The 16989-nt window shown below is 42.3% G+C and overlaps 1 protein-coding gene across 1 annotated transcript in view; it reads left to right on the top strand.

Moving 5' to 3' along the window:
- Positions 1-8665: 8665 nt before the first annotated feature.
- Positions 8666-16989, top strand: part of fignl2 (fidgetin like 2) — a 16704-nt gene continuing 8380 nt past the window's right edge. Inside the window, exons 1-2 of the mRNA XM_010791025.1 lie at positions 8666-8747; positions 10466-10606. Coding sequence (XP_010789327.1) covers positions 10582-10606 — 25 coding nt within the window. The 5' untranslated portion in view covers positions 8666-8747; positions 10466-10581. The remainder of the gene's footprint in view (positions 8748-10465; positions 10607-16989) is intronic.

Raw genomic sequence — 16989 nt, 5'->3', positions numbered from 1 at the left:
ATAAAGTTTCTTTCATCCCGCTGAGCAGGCTGAAACTGCACAGCATGCTCTGCGACTTGTTTTCTCATGCCAAAGGAGCAAATCCATCTGAAGATATTTGAAATAATGAATACATTCATGCAATTTGCAGCTGACCTATTCACAGTGAATAAATGCATGCCATTATTTAAGGAAATCATCTTCATTAAGTAAGCATTTTTGCAAATTAATGTCAGTGACTTGTAGCATCAAGTTACAACTTGCCTTAGTAAGCAAGGTTCTGTTTTGCATCAGTTATCCTTTTTGATCAACCTGCCCTCATTTGTAGGACAAGAAGAGAGGATTGCCTCCAGTATATGTCATTAGATATATCAGCATTTTTTAAATTTGATTTAAAACATACGTCTGTAGATTCAAGAGGAAATGGTAGCTATGCACTACATCAGTGTGTGTGTGTGTGTCTGTGTGTGTGTGTGTGTGTGTGTGTGTGTGTGTGTGTGTGTGTGTGTGTGTGTGTGTGTGTGTGTGTGTGTGTGTGTGTGTGTGCGCGCTGACACAGTTTAGTGTTTAGTAAATGCATAAGGGAACTCTGAGGTTTAATTACTTTTAGTTTCTTATTTATAGTAACTAATGTGTTAGCTCTTCCCGCTAGTGGATTAGCTCACTCTCTTTAATAGGTACTCCATATTTAATTGCTTTTTCTTTGCCCGGGATTTAAGCAGTTTTTATTGTAAAGCAACATAGAGGCATTAATAGCTGTAGTCTAAATGCCAACACACACTATGACTGATCCACAGAGCTGATGTGAAGACCTCCACATCTGGAGTTAATGTTTGGCTGCATAAGGATTGAGTGTTTCAGAACCTCTCTCTTTATCTCCCCTAGTTTGTCTGATAGCCTACCTAGTTTCTCAGTGCAGAAAGCAAACCACAGAGAATGAAACACAAAACAAAATACCTTCATAGAGAGAAAGGTCTTGAGTAAATTGAACTAATTAGGTGCAGCTTTTAACAACAGCCAAACTATATCAAACCATCTGTTTACAAACTCTCACAAAACTCTCACAACCCCCAGCATTTTTGCTAAAACCTTCGTATTTCATACACTCCAAACTCGTCCGGACGTGTAGTGTGCATGATCAAGCGTGAGACTGTTTATGCAGAGGTGAAAAGTTTAGTTTTAGAAAGTGAGCTTATGACTGGTTAAATTAGACTTGTATTATTCTAAACAGGAGGTTGTGTGAGAGAATTAAACAAATATTTTGATATAGTGGTGTTGTTATTTGCTTCCCCATTTCCTTCTATTCATCTATTGATTTTTCTTTCATTGTTGAGGCATGTGAAAAGAGGAGAAATGTATATTCAAATAGTCATTTACAGAGGGAAGTATTCCTTTAAAATCTAAATTAAACTCACAGATCTCGCATATGTTTAAAAGACTGTGCCTTCAGACTGCATGCCTACATGGCGTGGAAAGTTCAGGTTTCACAGTTCCCAGTGTCACATGTGCTTTAGCAACATGCATGGACGTGACCAGAGATCCTCAGACACTCCAGGCTCACACCAACAGTGTAGGTGACAGAGAATGTGCAGTGATGTACGGAGAGTCGGTCGATGTGTTGCAGCATTTTCAAGAGTGTGTTCGGCTTGCTTTCTCTGAAGTTCCTCTATGGTCAGAGGTCAGGATCATCAGCATAAAGAAAAGAGTTTCTCTAAAAAATGCTTCAAATGACAGAATCAAGAGACCTTAATTTGTGTTTGGTGCTTTGCAGACACTTCGCTATAGCTTGAAAGGCGAAACTCAATAGAATTTCTTTAGCTATTAGCAGCTGACTAACACAGCTATATGCTTTTCAAACAGTCACCCACGTCTGAAGTGTGAAGCTATTCATCGACCTGTGAAGTCTTTGAGTGTCTTATCACTTCAGAGCGGTAAATCTGATGTGTCTGTTAAGTTTTGTGAATGACCTCTGTGGTGTGTTTATGTGCTGCGTCAGTATCTGTGAGCGCTGTCAGTGTGTGGAGCCTTGCCACAGGGTTTAACCCCTCTGCATTGATCCCCAGGTTGCTCAGGGCTGCTGCCTAATTCTCCAATTTTCAGCTGTTAGAGATAGAATTGGAATAATAAACAGCTGAACCTCCCACTAATAATCCCGCAGACCCCCCGTCCGTCTGTCCGTCCGTCTCTTTCTTTCACACACACACACACACACACACACACACACACACACACACACACACACACACACACACACACACACACACACTTACTTTGTCCCTTCCTCCACTGCTCGGTCAGCCCTCTTCGGGGCAACTGGGGCCGGGGTAGAGTTTCTCACTCTGCCCTAATCCCGGTTAAAGCCCCGGCACTCGCTCCTCTGCGCTAATGAAATGATATCGGCAAACCTTGGAAGTCTGGAAGTGATTATCACAACTAACACACCACACTTGTGGATTGTTTATTGTCTATTATTGATACATTACTGTGAATGTACAATCCTGACCATAGGTTTTGTGCACATCACACAACTTCAACATCTCACAGTTTTTTCATGCTTTATTGAGGTTTAAAGGGGGAAACAGAAAATGACATGTAATATGTGTTTTCAAAACAAAAAGTACAACATTTGTCTGGGAACGTTATCTGCTTACAGGCCTTGGTGTTTGAAAAAATAGGTTTCGTTCCCCTGAAGTAGTGCTTCAATCGGGAAGTCCACACAGTCCTGGTAACAATTAGTGTTCTGAGGTCAGCCATTATGTCTCTAACCTGAGGCCTCGTCCACTCTGTTAATATGGCTGTTCACAGTATCAACATCCCTAAGGCTCTAACCCCAATGGTTAATGTCAATTGATAGCGGTGTCTATGGGAAATTAAATAACACAGGCTGCATTTGTTTTAATTTAGGTTTGCTTTGCAAATAATTCCCTTCCAACAGTAATTAATGAATAATCTTGTTCTTTTCTGGAAGTTACAAACATTTCTGATGTTTTTTTAAAAATGAGTCACACTGAAAACACTTTACGGGTAATCATTTCAATAAAAATACTTTTATTTTTGTTAAATTAGGCAGCTTTAACTTAACACCACTGTAGAAGAGACTTTTTTTTTGTAGTGAAAGTCTTACTTTGTAATTAACAGGTTTATGTAACCTGTGTATGTAGCCGAATAACCTGAACATCAGCTGATAGGCCAAAATGTTTTGGAAGGAATTACTTGATTTGTTGATAATGCGCAGCAAAAAGCTTGATATGATAAAGAACATATTTTCATATAAGATGCTACTAAGACAATCACTATCACTTCATACATTTCTACATAAACCCTTGTAAGACCGTTTATATCGAGTTTTTGGAGTGGTATCAGAAATGATTGGCTGAAAAATATATTAACCACTTCACCCGTTTTTTTAATATATATTGCACTTTACCGGGCCTCACTGCATGCATACAGTATGAAAGCTGTAGTAAACCTTCACTGTCCTTACACACATGGCCATTGTGTTTTTGCAGGTATATATTTATACTTGGCTAATTTTTCAATGAATGGTGTGATCGTGTACAGGAGGAGGTTATACTGTATTTTCATAAGGAGCAAAACTTCAACAACCTCCTTCTTAGCTGAGGACTTTATGTCTATTCAGCCACAAGGCAGGATATTTTTGCTTAGCTAATCACCCTGTGGGGCTGTGCTGCATGCATATTTTCATTTAATCTAATTAAATATAGGCCTGATTCATCATTTTGTCTTGATGAAACCAGATGACCTGCTAACATAGTTCATCATATGGCGAACAACCTGCTGAATGGAGGTGTTGAGTTGACATGCCCCGGAGTATGAGGTCAAACAATAGCGTGCTGACCTGTACCCTCTTTCCATTCAGTAGTCATTTTCCGCCTGCCATGGCTCTTTGACTGCCTCTAATATCTCTCATTTAACCTCCAGGCACCAGGCACCTATACACTACCTCCCATGCCTGACAGTAGCCCGTGTCCAACATTGTCTTCTGAAAGTTAAAGAGCCTGAGCTGTCAACAATGTGCTTAAACTTCTAAAGCCGAATGTACCAGCTAGGAATGTATTACTTTAATTTGACCATATGGCCTTATTGTGTTCAAATTTTAAATGGAATCAAACGGTGATTTCGAAAAGAGGGTCAAATTTAATCATAGATTTGGAGTATCATGACAACCATATTTAATATAGCATGGTTACAAAATGTCAGAAACTTTTAGAAGCACTGTCAAGTATGTGCAATCTATGACCTCCCAACAACAAGCAGTGTGAAATATTGTTCCAATGTAAAACATTTACGAAACACAATGTTTGGGTGCTTTTTCTGCTAAACAGAACAAATATTATGGCCACTTTCCCCTTCTCATAAAATATCTACATGTTTTTGAGAGTTTGGGGTGGGATCTCCAAGTGACACCTGTCAGATCACTCTGGAACTAATCTTTGCGTGCGTACATGCTCTGTCTCTTTCAAACTCTCAGTCTTATTTTTCTCTGTTTTTGGCCCGTCTCGTGTCCTGGGGCCCTGAAGTCTTTGTGCTTCAGTAGTGCTGGGCTCAGCAGGCTGCCTGTGTCTACACACTGCTGCCTCAGCACTAATAAGGCAATAGAGTGATAGAGAGAGCACCAGAGTTGTCTGCTTTCAACATCCCTACTCAACCGTACCCTCACCTAACCCCCCACAGAGACACCATTAGCAAATCTATTGAGAGTCCCATATTAGGGAAAACATTAAGGAGTCTAATTGTGGTTCTGAACTGGGACTCACCAGGTGTGTTAAGTTTTGTAACTACTCTAATGAGTTGCAGCGTTTCCTCCAAAGGGTTTATTGCCCTACATTCCAATTTGAGCCATGTCACTGACCACTGGGGCATCTACTGAAATAGCTCAACCCACATGTCTTTGCACTTTCAAAGGCCATGTGTTTGGATAGGATAATTACAGTTTATTACAACCTGGATTTTATTTCTTTGCTTTTCCCCAATCAGTTATATGTTATTACTCACTCAAGTACCCAGGAACCCATGAGAGTCTGCCAAGGAAAAGAAACAGCTGTCAGACAGTCACAGGTTATTAACTTCCAAACATTGTACAGGAAGCTGCACAGTAGCGATGAGTAAACACTGCGTCAAGGTAGGCCAAAGTTGAACCAGGAAGATGGTTGGCAAACTGATGGATGTTTATAATGTATAGTTTGGGTAGTAAATGTATAGTTTTGGTGTTTTTCCTCTTTCATAGTTTCGTCAAGTTTGACTAACATAAGGTTGAGTAAGCTGTCTGATAGCTGTCTATTCTGTGTATTGGCTGAAAAAACATCTGGTGTTCATACAGAGACCTGGCTCTGTAAACGGAAACAAACAAACAAAGCGACTCGGACTGGCCAACACAATATTATCCCAGCCAGGACAGGGTAAAGACCGAGGATGTATAATTAGAAAAGCAGTGAATGAAAGAGAGAAGGTAAATATGGGACATGCTAATGTTCGTAAATATTGTTGACCAGTGGAGTTTGGTATTGTTTGGATTTTAACCATTCTGATTCTGCTTATTGAAAACGGCCATTAGCTGTTATTGTTGTTATTTAGCCACTCAGGACAGTGCTGCCCACAAGCTCATAAACATCAACGTTAACCTCCGATGGGGTGTTTTCAGAGAAAAGTAAATGCCTGTTTATTGAATATTACCACAAAAATATGCTCTGTGTATAGCAAATGTTTGAGCTAAATATGTGGTTTAGGAACAAACTGATGTGGTTTAGGAACCGATAAGAGAATACTGAAATAATTGAAATTACGATTCCTTTGTATTCTTACTTTTCACTCTGGTGATAATTTGGATCTGGCTCTCAATGCCCAACCCCACTGACATGAGGGTTATTTTGATTGGGTATTGAGTTCCAATATCAACAATCTTTCTCTAGAATCGCAGACTCTAGACTTGGCAAGTTACTTACCGTTAACAAATTACTTGTACAATCTTAATATTATGGATATGAATGATAGCCAAATGACAGATGTTGTAATAAACCAAAAAGTAAAAGTTAGTACAACATCATGGGAGATTGGAAGATCGACAATAAAGTTGACTTTGATAAGGTCTTTGATCAAGTATAGCTACAGTAGAGGGGCATTCATTTCATGTCAGCTAGCCTCCAGGAGCAAACACTTTCAATAATACGGTCACATGATGAGGTGCAAGAGATGCTCTGGACCCCAAACATATGATCACAAGGTCCCTCTCTATTTTCAGCTGGTCCGCTTACTCTATGTGCTCACTATAGGAATACTTGAGGTGGACGGGGTTTGTGTTTGTGTGGTGTCCTGTAGCTTGTGCGGCAGCGCACCATGGAAGCCTGACTGGAGCGCCGGCACCGTGTAACAGGAGGAGAGGACTTGGCCATATGGCCCTCAGTGTGGCGCTAAAAACAGCCCAGCAGCTGGGTGTGAAGAGTGACTAAATGAAGCTGAAGCAGCACATGACCATGACATGCATGAAGTTTGGAAGCACTTCTGACATAAACATTGGTTCATGAACTTGCAACATTTTTGAAACGCTATTTTATTTGAGTGTTTAGTGTGATGGAAACTTCTGAAGCAATGGAGACGAGACTCAGAGAGACAAGGGGAGAGCAGGAACTTTGATGGTAAACACTGATGGAGCTTCGGCCGGAGAATTCACAAGACCTGTGCTGTGCCACGAGTTGACACAGTAGATGCCAAACCAGTTCTGAAGATCTCTACCCCAGACCCCTGTATTTAGCTGGTTCTGAGAGAATAATCAACATTGTGCATATAAGATAAAACAGGAGGAGCAATATAACACCTCTATCAGCTGACGCCAACAGGCAGTAATAGTGAGACATAACACTGAGAGCACAGCAGCCCAAGGTTGCAGGCCTTTGCTCACTGAGGGCAGTACAAACTGATAAACTGGGTCAAAGGTATGGGCCTATAGGAGAATATTTCCCCAACATTTAGTGTTGCATGCTAAGCTTTAAGAGTTTGTTCTCTTAAAAAGATTTTACTGAGAAATCTTGAAACCTACTAACTAATAAGAAACAATGTTATACGACGTCTGGAACCCTTTGTTTCGTATTTGTTCATTTATCGTTGGTCTCATCATTGTGACAGCAATCACTAGTTTTTGTGCCTTAGTTGGCTGTGAAGCCAGTAGCTGTAGTTTAAGGACTAGCCCTAACCGCCATGTCTTGGGACGGTTTCATTGTGATTTTTTTTTTTTTGAAACTCATCACATCGCAGGCAACCTTTTAATAAGTAGGTAAACAAATGACCAGAACCAAGACGGGTCTCTTTCATGAAAGTCGGGGCAAAACATTGAAAATAAAAAATGCGAAATGATTTCCACACTCAGCTGTGCTCTTAGTGCTGCCACAAGACCCACATGTTAAAATGGCCAACTTTACAGCAGAAATACTCAAATGTACACCCTGGTACAAAAAGGTGTTGGTCTCTATACAGTAGCTAGTTTCTTTACTCATAAAAAAACATGAGATTAATGTTTATATTATTAATATGTTTGTTGTATTAAGGCTTATGAATGGGTGCCATCTCAGGTTGTTAGCTGATTGCCCTGCTCAGTCACCTGGGCTCCTCAATTCTACCCATTATGCCCGTTTTTTTATATTAGTTAGTCGGCAGCATCACTGCCAAGATGACGGCCACCGTAGGCACGCATTTTGAGGTTTACAACGGCTCCTCAGAAACCTATGGCTGACGTCACAGTCTACATAGAACATCCTTCTTGGTATGAATTTTATGATTCGCTGAGGGACTCAAATGTCAGGGTTCTGGGAGAAGACCACCTTGAAGCCTGATATGTTGTATAGCCGTCCTCCAATTAGGGCCCCGTGAGGACAGGACTGCTGTAGTGCTAGTGACTAAAGAGTAGTCACCAGGAGTTAATCAGTATGCCTCAAACCGTAGGCTGGCTGCTTGCTAAACCACATTGTCTTGTTTTCTATTTGAAAATGCGTTACATTGAGAAGATGTGGTGTGTGGGTGTGGCAGCTGGGGAGTTGTTGAGCGATTATCTACAAAAAAAGTGATGTATCAAGTAAGGTGACATTTTTTCTCCCTTTTAGTAATTAGTTTGGTTGTGTAGTCGTTTTTAATAAGAAATAAGTCAATGATCACATTGTTTTAGTAACTTGAACCATTTAAGCTGCGCAGAGAAGGAACAGGAGATTGCTGCTTGTTGTGTTTTCACCACAATCTCACCACTGTTCCTCCAGCTCCTTCTTAATCCTCCTGGGGCAAACCACATTTACCCTGGTAATTTCCCTCCAACCAAAACTCTTTCTCTCTCTCCCCCCCACGCTCTCCCTCTCTCCACTGTCCTCTGTATCCAAGCTTCAGTGTGGTCGCCCTCTCTCTCCTCCAGAGCACCATTGGTCAGTCCCCCCGCCCTCTCTTTCCTCCCTTCCTTCTCTCTCTCTCTCCCTACTTAAATACTTTTAGCATAAAGAGAGAGAAGGAAGGGAGGGAGAGGGGGATGGGATATCCATGGGGGAGGGGAGCTGAGTGCACGCTCTGTTGTCACTGGAGAGAGAGAGAGAGAGAGAGAGAGAGAGAGAGAGAGAGAGAGGTAGAGTGAGTGGTAGAGTGAGTGAGGGAGGGAGTGAGAGCAGAGTTGTGTCCCATATGTGGAAAAGGCATAGCGGTGCATACACGACTCCGGTCTGCACCAGGGATTATAGTAGCGCTCTCAGATCTGATGGAGGACATGCAGGCATGAATAGGTAAGGCTGCCTGTCTTCTCAGCGTCTCTGTGTTGATCTGCTGTCATTTGCTCTCCTGCTGTTTCACTTGGCTCCACTGACTGGAGCTCAGCGTGTTGGAGCAGCTCTCTTCTTTGGCCACTGACCATGAAGCAAACTAAACTTCACAACGATGTCTTCTCCTCTCAGCCGCTCCCCGAGCTGTGCGAGGACAGAGCTGTGTTTGTTTTTTAAGTGGAAGCTATGGTTTGCTGCCGGAGCGCAGTTAGTTATTCTGGGCAAAGTGTTAAAAGTTGGCTGTCAGTTAGAGCAGGAGGAGTCTTGGTCAGTGGCAGCGTTGAACGTGAAGCCTAGTGTCCAGGGACAGCCGTGTGGTCTTTGCGTAATTTCTCTTCCATGTGAAATGGTAAACGAGTGAATATAAATGTGTCATTACTTGTTCGTTTTTATAATAAGAAAGATAGAGTCTCTGTGACAAATGTAATAATGTGTTAAACATTAAATGTCCTAATAATGTCACTAATGTTGAATAAATTAAAGTTATTTTATAGAATTTTGTTTGTATCATACCATTTCCATAAATACATTTTCATAGACATTTTATATGTGTTATACATTGACTGCATATTTATGAAAATATTTAAATATAATTGTGGGATAAAAACATTTTCAGATAAAAACAAAACTGGAAGACAATTTCTCAATCCTCTATTGTTTTTACACTATATTTGATTAAGCAACGTAGCAGTAATGCGCGTAAAAATATCCTTTGGTTTCCACTTATATGAGAAAGGGCCCAAATATTGTTGTTGTGAAAAAAAAAACATTTTCAAAGTTGTTATAATATATAATAATATATTAATATATATAATATAATATCTCATGAGTTTTCTCAGAAAGTGGCCTCATATCAGAATAAAACGATGAAACAGGGGGATTAAACTATGCATTTTTGCAATCTGTGCACGATTACAATATGAAATGTAATACCCAAACCCAAATAGAGATGGATAGTACTTTATTTTTTGATGGATCTTCGCAATTAGACAAACAATGTTAGTTGATTAAAGTTGTTTTTAATCAACATCATTTCCAAGTACAACTCAAATAGAGGTTTATACATTTCTTTTAAAATACCTTTCCTTATCATTTTGCTTATGCAGCTCCAAACGTGTTTGGTGTCCTATGAATGCAGTTTTATTGCCCCAGTGCACAGAGCAATGGTATGCATGAGTCTTTTTGTGAGGCAGATTTAGAAAGCCCTCTTTAGAGGCTGAACGCAGCTTCACAATCAGATTAATGCCTGCCTATAATGAATACCCTTGTGTGTGTCAATTTGGCAGTGTGTGTGTGTGTGTGTGTGTGTGTGTGTGTGTGTGTGTGTGTGTGTGTGTGTGTGTGTGTGTGTGTGTGTGTGTGTGTGTGTGTGTGTGTGTGTGTGTGTGTGTGTGTGTGTGTGTGAGTGAGAGAGAGAGAGAGAACAGTGTTTGTGTTACACTGATAGGGTTCTCAGGTTGGTCAGTAATTCTATCATTCTCTGGGTGACTTCTGCTCTGTGTGTTTGTGTGTGTGTTTAGGTGTGTGTTGCTGTGTGAGCTTGTGTGAAAGGCTTGGTTGACATGTGAGTGTTTGTCCAGACATTGTGCAGCAGCCTATAACTCCCTCTCTCTCTCTCTCTCTCTCTCTCTCTCGCTTTCTCGCTCTCTCTCTCTCTCTCTCTCTCCCCCCCTCTTTCTCAGGGCTGTTGTGTTGTCAGTGCGAGCTCATGCTAGTGATGGACTACAGCCGGACGGACGCTAACCTTAGCTGGCATTCACAAAACAGCATTCCTCCTAACTGAGACCAGCTCCACAGAATGCTGAGTCCTATTGTCCCCTATAGTGAGTACACTACCTTTTATACCTCTCTTCTTCTCTGCATGTCACAGCCCCAGTTGACTAAGTTGGACTTTGCCTGAATCAATGAGCCCCCGCTGCCAAAGTAAGCGGGACAGGACACTGTGTTCTGTAGTTTTGCAAACAGAAGGGAAAATGCACAGGTAGCTGTTAAAATGTGCAAGCCTCACAGCAGAAACCTGACTTTTTCCTTGACGTGCGTTGTGGAAATGCTAAACCCCGGGCATCGACCCTGCCTGAATGTTTCATCACAAGGCGGAAGACACCAACGGTGGAAGGAAGAGAAACAGAGGGAGGTTGTAGGGCTGATGGTTAAAGCAGCAGAAACCCCTCGGTTCTGCCAGTGTCATTTTACCAATACAGCTAAGGACTACACAAGCTGCCCCCTGCCTTCCCCCTTCTTCCCTGCTCTCTCTTTTCCCCCTTGAATGCTGACCTAATAACTGACGTGTCCAGTTTTGGGCTCCCCCCCTTTGCACCCACCCACCCACCCACCAGGTTTCATTTGAGTCCAGTGCTCTGGCTCTCCAAAACAGCATTGTTTCCCAGCCAGCATGGGGCTGCCTCCGTGGCCTCGGCATCAAGAGCCCCTTCTTCCCAGCTCTTTGACACGCCTCAAAGGAGCATTAACAGCATTATCAGCCTGACAGTTACAACAAAAGAGGTAGAAAATGTACAGGTTGATTAAAAAATGATACTTCATAAATAATGGGAAAAACTTTATTTTTCAAACATTCCAAAAATGGATTACACAATCTCTGTATTGCAAGTGTGTGGGTGTGAGAAAAAATACTCGACAAGACCACTTGATAAAAGCATCAGAGGCCGATGTTTAATAGTCACCATGACAATTTGTTTGCTTTTTGTAAATGTTTATATTCAACCGCTCATAAGTGGACTTTCAAATTGTCGCCTGCCAAATAAGTAGTTAACCTTATGTGTTGTTATGAAAGTGACACAAGTGGCTCTTGATGATGTTAAATTAATGCCTCTTCTCCTAGAACATTTCATTTTTTCCCTTTGAAATATGTGAAGCTTTAAACTCAATTGACATTGACACATTGGCATGACTTGTATAAATAAAACTGATGGACCATTCACTTGCAAGAACATGCAACAGTGCTTCCCATCCAGGTCTGCTTCAGCTGTTGTTCCATCAGCTCCCTGCACCCTGCTAGTCCACACGAACACACTCTCCCTGCTGCTAAAGTAGAAAGCACGTCCAAGAATGTCACAAACTGCTGGTAGAATAGTTAGCATGCCTTCAGAGCCGGCACACTGCTGGTCCTTCATGGGCATCTTCCAGTTCCCTACGTTCTTGCCTTTTTGTGTGAGTTACTTTTACTGTCGGGATGCACAATGCTGGTTTTCATCTGCTCTGTCCAAAAGTTTCATGGTCCTTCATGTACAGAGTGGCTCTGTTCTGCTGAGCTTCTGCAATCCGGACATCGTTTCAGAACAGCTTACACGTGTGTGTGTGTGTGTGTGTGTGTGTGTGTGTGTGTGTGTGTGTGTGTGTGTGTGTGTGTGTGTGTGTGTGTGTGTGTGTGTGTGTGTGTGTGTGTGTGTGTGCACACAGCAGTGTTAGGTAGTCATGTTGTTTACTCTCAGATCAGTGACACACAAACACACCCCTTTGCTTGCTGGTGACACTGCAGCTCACTGTCTTTTACTTGAAGACTGTAGTCATGAATCCGACAATGAGGCACTTTGCACATGTGCAGGACATGCGAAGACTCTCACCTTCATGTTGGAATCCCCTTTGTGGGAATGTGGAGCATTCCTGCTTCCCAATACTACCTCTGACTCCTGCTGTAGGCATACTCTCAGGACAGGTACACCCACAAACACACTTAAGTCTTTGTTATCAAGCCTGCTCTTACAAATCCAGTCCAAAGGTTTAGCCAGTGTGTGGGTGTCTCATTTTCCCCCGGCGTGTCCGGTCCTGGCCCTTGTCTCCGGCCAGTCCCTTGGACTTCAAGCTGGGGCGAGAAGCCACGGCAAGACATGAGGAGAAACCTGAGAGAGATTCCAGGGGCCATGGATACTCCTGGAGGGATTTGGTGCAAAGAATCTGTAATCTGCACTTCAAACACACTCTTAAATCAGTCCCAGGCCGCCAACCCAGGAGTGCCCTAACTCTTGTTGCTGGGGCCCCTGCTGGTGTAGCGATACCTTTTATTTTAAAGTAGCACACACACACACACACACACACACACACACACACACACACACACACACACACACACACACACAGACAACACACACACACACACGCAACACACACAGAGGCAACACACACAGAGACAACACACACAAAGAGGTAACACACACACAGAGGCAACACACACACAGAGAGGCAACACACACAGAGGCAACACACACACACACACACACACACACACACACACACACACACACACACACACACACACACACAGAGCAACTACACACATGAGTCCAGATCTGGCAGTTTTTATAGCTCTCCTCTGAATGACCTCTCTTCTTTCTCTCCCTGGCTCTGTTTTTATGTTTTGTGCAAGTGTCTTTGTGAATGGCCTGCCTAAGTCATGGAGTAGTTTGTATAGAAAAAAAAAAGAGTAGATCTCATCCCGGCCCCTGAGGAGCAGGTTGGAGGGCCGCGCCGGCGCCTAGCTCTTTGTAGGCAGAGTGGTACAAGTGCGGCAGTGGAGGGGCCTGTGACGCCCTTTGGTAAACACACAGCCTGCTCAAGTGTGTGTGAATAATAGCTGGGATCATTAGTGTGGGGTGTGAATGGGCTTTAATTAGCCCACAGTATGTGTGTGTGTGTGTGTGTGTGTGTGTGTGTGTGTGTGTGTGTGTGTGTGTGTGTGTGTGTGTGTGTGTGTGTGTGTGTGTGTGTGTGTGTGTGTGTGTGTGTGTGTGTGTGTGTCGTGTGTGTGTGTGTCGTGTGTGTGTGTGTGTGTGTGTGTGTGGTGGTGCGCGTACGTACGCGCGTCGTCGTCGACACGAGACGTAGTGTGTGTGTGTGTGTGTGTGTGTGTGTGTGTGTGTGTGTGTGTGTGTGTGTGTGTGTGTGTGTGTGTGTGTGTGTGAGTGCGTGTGAGTGCGTGCGTGTGTCCACAAGAAAAGAAGGTTAGGGACCCAGGGCCCTGTGAGTCCACTGGCCCCGTGCTCTGTCTCTCTGAGGGATCATCAGCTCATTAAGGAGACCAACGCTCTCGTTAAGGGCCCAATTAAGGTGCAAGGCGTCGAGGCTCACTTGGATGGCCACACTTCACTGGATTCCTGAGGCAGCGCAATTCAGAGCTCGACAATCACACACAACTTATTTCACACCAGCACAGCTAATTAGTAAATGACCACGCTTTAGAAATACTTTCATCGTTATGCCATTATGTGCTTGTAATGCAATGATCATAACATATACTGGGTGGCTATTTAACTCCCTTTATTTGCAGGGATGGGATATTTCCAGATTTTCCGACTTCAGTGTTTAAGCATCTGCAGGTGTACTAGCGCAGAGAAAATAAAAACATTAAGCAGTTAGGTTAGTTTAGGATATTATTTGTATAAATATAATAAAATGTTTTTTAATAACTTTAATAACCCTTTTTTAATTATTGATCAATCTTTACTTAAACATCTTCTGAATCTTCTCTTTTGCTTTACAGAGAACAATTATCAAACATTGCAAGAATAATTATTTAACTTCATTAAGTTTTGTCTTAAAGCTTTTTAGGCCAACATGATATGAAATTGCACAGTTGCAAGTCCCACCTCTTAAACCAACACAAAGCCATATATATATATGTGTATATGAGGGTGGTATATGATCAGGGCATGATGGTGTTTAGTGCCTGGCGTGGGAGGATCTGGACGCTCCGTATTGTTTTCTTCATTTTGGACGTTCGCCTGTGTTTGTGAGTGTACTAACAGAATACAACAAATCCCAGAGCTGTCCATGTGCTGAGAGTTTAAGCTGGGAGCACAGAGGGGCCAGGGGATTTGGACAGAAAGGAGGGAATGAAACATGCTCACTTGTGAAAGGAGGGAATAAGGGAGGTGGAAAAACAGAGAATAAGGGAAAGAAGGAGATTGCAAGACTAAGATAGAGCAGAGGAGGAGGAGATAGAGCAGAGATTGGGTGAGTGAGACAGATGGAAGGGGTGATTGGTCATCACAGAGCCTTAGGACAGCTGTGCTTTGATATATTAGTGGACACAATGACCTAAAGCCAGCCTGCAGTCACAGAAAATAGGGACCCTGTTTTTCTTGAAGGGGAGGGGGAGGATAGGGTACTGCCATTTGTGGACGTGCCGTGCGCAGTCACGGGGGATGGGGGAGTTGTTTCTAAAATTACGAGCACGAAGTGACGCTTCCAACAATTATTCTGGAGGCTTTTTACTTTTGGAGAGTGCTAAGGAAAGGGCTGTAAAATGAGAAGGCTTTAGGATGGGAGTTTGCTTTTTGCTGCACTATCATTAGCAATTCTAAACACGTCTGTCAATTAATCAATGTTTAACAAATACCAATCAAGCAGTTTGGCTACTGCTCCGTTCCATCCACTCTGCAAATACTTTTAATGACCCTCTTAATATTCGTCCACTGCTGACATTTTGGAGATTTACCAAATTGAAGCTTGTTTTATTCAGATAAAAGACAACAATAATTGTCTTTTATCCTAATTATATATGTGTTATATAGACAAGTGCAGTATTATTTTATTAATCCCTTCAAAATACTCCGGACAACATGGCCTTACTGTCTTTCTCTTCTAATAAAAGCCACTTTATCTGCACACACTGACAAAAACTGTTCTGACAGCTGGCGTGAAACATTCCCAAAGGGGGAAGAAACAAAAAATAAAGTGTCACTGATGCATGCAGTACAGATAGCTCCATCCACAGAGAGATGGAGGGATAGAGAGATATACACAGAGGACATCCCTCAATGCCACTGCAGGAGAGGGGCTCCTTCCTCCTGGGATTGTACTGGCGAGGCGTGTTTGAAAAGAGCTGCGTCTGCTCGTGTGCTGGGCAGCAGGTGTGAAGCTCCCCAGCAGAGCTCCCGCACTCTCCTATTATTACATCTTTTTAGGGCCGGGAAAGAGGGAGCCAAAGGGTGCTTTTTTTAGATTGATAGCAGCCCTGTGACACATAGATTACTAACAAAAATCATTTCCCTTTAGCAATGCCCAATTATGCATGTCGGATGAATTATGATCCCTGTTGTCCGGTGTGCGTATTATCTCTGTCTTTAGGCGTTGTAAGAAGGGCCTCTCACACTGACCTCCAACTTTTTACAGCTTTTTGACAATAGCCCACACAACAAGCATCTGTAGAGTGAAATTGTAGGAGGTTACTTGACATGACCAACATACATCATCCACATTATATGCCAGGAATTCATCATAGTATGTACGAACCGCAAGAGCTGATAAAATGTGTTTCATACCAAAGTGAGAAAACATCTACAGACAATTTTCTACTGTCTCCACCTGCCACGCTGTGAAATGTGGCCGGCCTCTCAGATTGGAGTTTTTACGACAGACCAGGTAGTATGCAGCCGAGTGTCCTGCTTGATATTACTGTCATAAATCACAGTGAACTTGAGAACAGAGGACTTAGGGGGCTTCAAGAGTGAACGACAAATCAAAATTACAAACACTGATAAATAACAGATTCAGAGTGTTTCTTCCTTTTCAAACCAAACTCAGTTCTTGATTATTCAAAGCAGTTTTTTGGATATGGGTGTTTAAAAGCACAAAAGTGTTTAAGGATTAAGATTCCTGAAGAACGGCTTAATTTCCTTTACATATTTATGTCCAGCGCGCAGGAGTTTCATCCAATAAGTCATTGATCAGCCTGTGCTTGTTGAATACATAACAAGTGATGCAGTCATCAGAGCATCAAGTTTGTGATTAATCAGCACAAAGATGGTGTCTGTCACACTCTGCCCTCCTCTCCACTATCTGCCTGTCATTAGCCTTTAGGGAAGGCTCTGTGCTTTGTTTTCTGACTGCATTCATTTGAAGCATTTCTCTGAAGTTATCTTAAAACAGCAAGGGCAGCATTCTCTTAAACAATGGACACCTCAATTTTCATTTTAGAAATATGGAAGGTATTTAGTTGTTCTGCATGAAGTGACTTTGCATCCTACAAATGTACCAGATATAACCTCCAAATTGTGAAAATTGTCAGCAAAACACATTTTCACATGTCTGCATAATTATAGTTTTTATTAGGTTTTAAGGTTTAATAGGAAATTAGGAATAGAGGATTACATCATGTATAGTTCTTTGTACATTGTACAAGCAGGCAAGTGTATGGAGGTGTACGATGAAGTGGGGATGTTGGTCGTTTTTTCTGGTTGGGGGGAGGGGG

This window comes from Notothenia coriiceps, unplaced genomic scaffold (genome assembly GCF_000735185.1).
Source record: "Notothenia coriiceps isolate Sejong01 unplaced genomic scaffold, NC01 NC01_scaffold00035002, whole genome shotgun sequence".
Lineage (NCBI taxonomy): Eukaryota > Metazoa > Chordata > Actinopteri > Perciformes > Nototheniidae > Notothenia > Notothenia coriiceps.
The sequence above is the reverse complement of the archived record's forward strand: the minus strand, read 5'-3'. Positions and strand labels throughout refer to the sequence as shown.